Source organism: Geospiza fortis, unplaced genomic scaffold (genome assembly GCF_000277835.1).
Source record: "Geospiza fortis unplaced genomic scaffold, GeoFor_1.0 scaffold1089, whole genome shotgun sequence".
In the NCBI taxonomy this organism is placed as follows: domain Eukaryota; kingdom Metazoa; phylum Chordata; class Aves; order Passeriformes; family Thraupidae; genus Geospiza; species Geospiza fortis.
In genome coordinates this window covers 112,917-115,564 of record NW_005054717.1, presented here as the reverse complement: position 1 = coordinate 115,564, position 2,648 = coordinate 112,917, and the positions used below count along the sequence as shown (strand labels likewise).

Sequence of the window (2,648 nt, the reverse complement as noted above, 5' to 3'; positions counted from 1 at the left end):
GGGTGGGCCCGGGCAGTGAGTGGGGAGGGGCTGGTGGTGAGTGGGCGGGGCTTCAAAGGGGAAGGGGCGGGGCCTGGCATCGAGCGGGCTTGGGGGGTCCCTGGGGAGTTTTGGGGAGTCCCAGGGGGGATTTTTGGGTGGATTTGGGGCAAAATTTAGGATGGATTTGAAGTGGAATTTTGGGATGGATTTGGGGTGGAATTTGAGGAGGTTTTGGGCTGGATTTGGGGCAGAATTTGGGATTTTTTTGGAGTGGACTTGGGAGGAATTTGGGCTGGATTTGTGGTGGAATTTGGGATTTTTTGGGGTGGATTTGAGGTGAAATTTGGGCTTTTTTGGGGGCAGAATTTAGGATTTTTTGAGGTGGAATTTGGGATGGATTTGAGAGGGGATTTAAGGCAGAATTTGGGGTGGACCTGAGGTGGAATTTGGGATCTTTTTGGGCTGAATTTAGGAAGAGTTGGGAATGGATTTGGAGCAGAATTTGGGCTGGATTTGGGGTGAAATTTGGGCTATTTTTGGGGCAGAATTTGGGCTAATTTTGGGGCAAAATTTGGGATTTTTTGGGGCTATTTTTGGAGCTGAATGTAGGATTTTTGGGGCAGAACTTGGGATTTTTTGGGGCAGAATTGGGGATTTTTTGGGCTATTTTTGGAGAACAATGTAGGATTTTTGGGGCAGAATTTGGGATTGTTTTGGGGCAAAATTTGGGATTTTTTTGGGGCTATTTTTGGAGCAGAATGTAGGATTTTTGGGGCAGAATTTGGGATTTTTTTGGGGACCATTCCCCCACCTTGGCCGTTGCGTCCCTCCTGGGAGCGCAGGCGGATCCAGTGGTCCGAGATGTTGAGGATGACCAGGGGGTGCAGGGCCACGGACACGCTGCCGGTCACTCCTCCGGCCATCACCTGAGGCGCCCCTGCCACGGAAAATTCCAGAACATTCGGGAATTCCGGGGAATTTTGGGGTCATTCCCGGTAATTCTGGGATCGTTCCCAGTGCCATTCCCAGGCTCTTGGGCTGTTCCCGGGATTTTGGGACAATTTTTGGTCCTCCTGGGGCCATTCCCGGTAATTTCGAGGCTCCCTTTGATTTATTTCCCCTCACGATCTCCCCCATCCCGGTGCCGTTCCCGTTATTCCCGGAGCCATTCCCGATTATCCCATCGCCATTCCCGGTATTTCCTCCCTTATTCCCGGTAATTTTGGGGCCATTCCCGGTAATTTTGAGGTTTTCTCTGAGTTTTTTCCCCTCACGATCTCCCCCATCCCGGTGCCGTTCCCGGTACCGCTCTCGGTGCCCCCCTCACCGCTCCCGGTGCTCCCCCCGTTCCCTGCCCCATCCCCCGTTAATCCCGAGGACATTCCCGGTAATTTTGAGGCTCCTCCTGAATTTTTTCCCCTCACGATCTCCCCCATCCCGGTGCCGTTCCCGGTACCGCTCTCGGTGCCCCCCTCACCGCTCCCGGTGCTCCCCCCGTTCCCTGCCCCATCCCCCGTTAATCCCGAGGACATTCCCGGTAATTTTGAGGCTCCTCCTGATCCCGGGCCCCCCCCCGGGCCCCGCTCCTCCCCCGCAGGAGCCGCCGCCTCCCGGCGCCGCCGCCGCCATCTTGGAGCCCTCACGGGGCATGCGAAAGGAGCAAGGGGGCGGGGCTTGAGAACTCATTGTGATTGGACAACGCTACGATTGGGCGGGGCTTTGTGGAGGAGAGGCTTTGATGCTAAATTTTGATTGGGCAAAGCATCAAGAGGCGGGGCTTAAAAGGGCGGGATGTGAGAGCGGAGTTTTGATTGGTCAATGCTTTAGGCGTGTCCCCCGTGAAATTGGGTGTGTCCTCTCCAAAAAAGGAGCGTCCCCCCAAAAAAGGGAATGTCTCCCGCCAAAAAAAGGGGGTGTCTCCCCCCAAAACGGGGGTGTCCACCCCAAAATGGGGTTGCCCCATTAAAAGGCACCTCCGGGATTCGAACCGGCGAGCTCCCGTTTACTTTAACCTGGCTTTTTAACCAACCAAATAAACCCACGAAATCCGGGGGTTTTCCCCCAAATCCGGGGTTTCCCCCCAAAATTCGTGGCTTTACAGCCCCAACTGAGTGTCCCTCGTTAAACGGAGGGTGTCCCCCTCCCAAAAAGGGATGCCGGGGTAAAAGGCACCGCCGGGATTCGAATCCGCGATCTCCCTTTAACCAAGCGCTTTAACCAACCAAACAAACCCCTAAAATTCGAGATTTTTCGCCCAAAATCCTGACGTTTTCGGCCAAATCCGGGGTTTTCCCCCCATAATAGAGAGTCCTCGTTAAATGAGCGGGTGTCTCTCCGAAAATAGGGGTGTCGCGGTAAAAGGCACCGGCGGGGTTCGAATCCACCATCCCGTTTACTTTAACCAGGCGCTTTAACCAACCAAATAAACCCCTAAAATTCGGGTTTTATCCCCCGAAATCCGGTTTTTTCCCCAAAACTCGTTGTTTTCCCCTCAAATGAAACATCCACCATGAAATTGGGGGTGCCCACCCCAAAAATAGGAGTGTCGGGGTAAAAGGCACCGCTGGGATTCGAACCCAGGATCTCCTGTTTACTAGACAGGCGCTTTAACCAACTAAGCCACGGCGCCGCCTGCCCCGCTCGCGCCGCCGGCTCCTTCCCGCGCC

General features: G+C 54.5%; 1 protein-coding gene and 1 non-coding gene across 2 annotated transcripts in view; both read right to left on the bottom strand.

The window, feature by feature from the left end:
- Window positions 1–938, bottom strand: part of COPS6 (COP9 signalosome subunit 6) — a 10,166-nt gene extending 9,228 nt beyond the window's left edge. The window contains exon 1 of the mRNA XM_031065250.1: window positions 662–938. Within this exon, the coding sequence (XP_030921110.1) occupies window positions 662–905 (244 nt within the window). The 5' untranslated portion in view covers window positions 906–938. The remainder of the gene's footprint in view (window positions 1–661) is intronic.
- Window positions 939–2,537: 1,599 nt separating this feature from the next.
- On the bottom strand, window positions 2,538–2,611 carry TRNAT-AGU. Its single transcript has one exon. It is a non-coding gene; the product is annotated as a tRNA-Thr (tRNA).
- Between the last annotated feature and the right edge of the window lie 37 nt (window positions 2,612–2,648).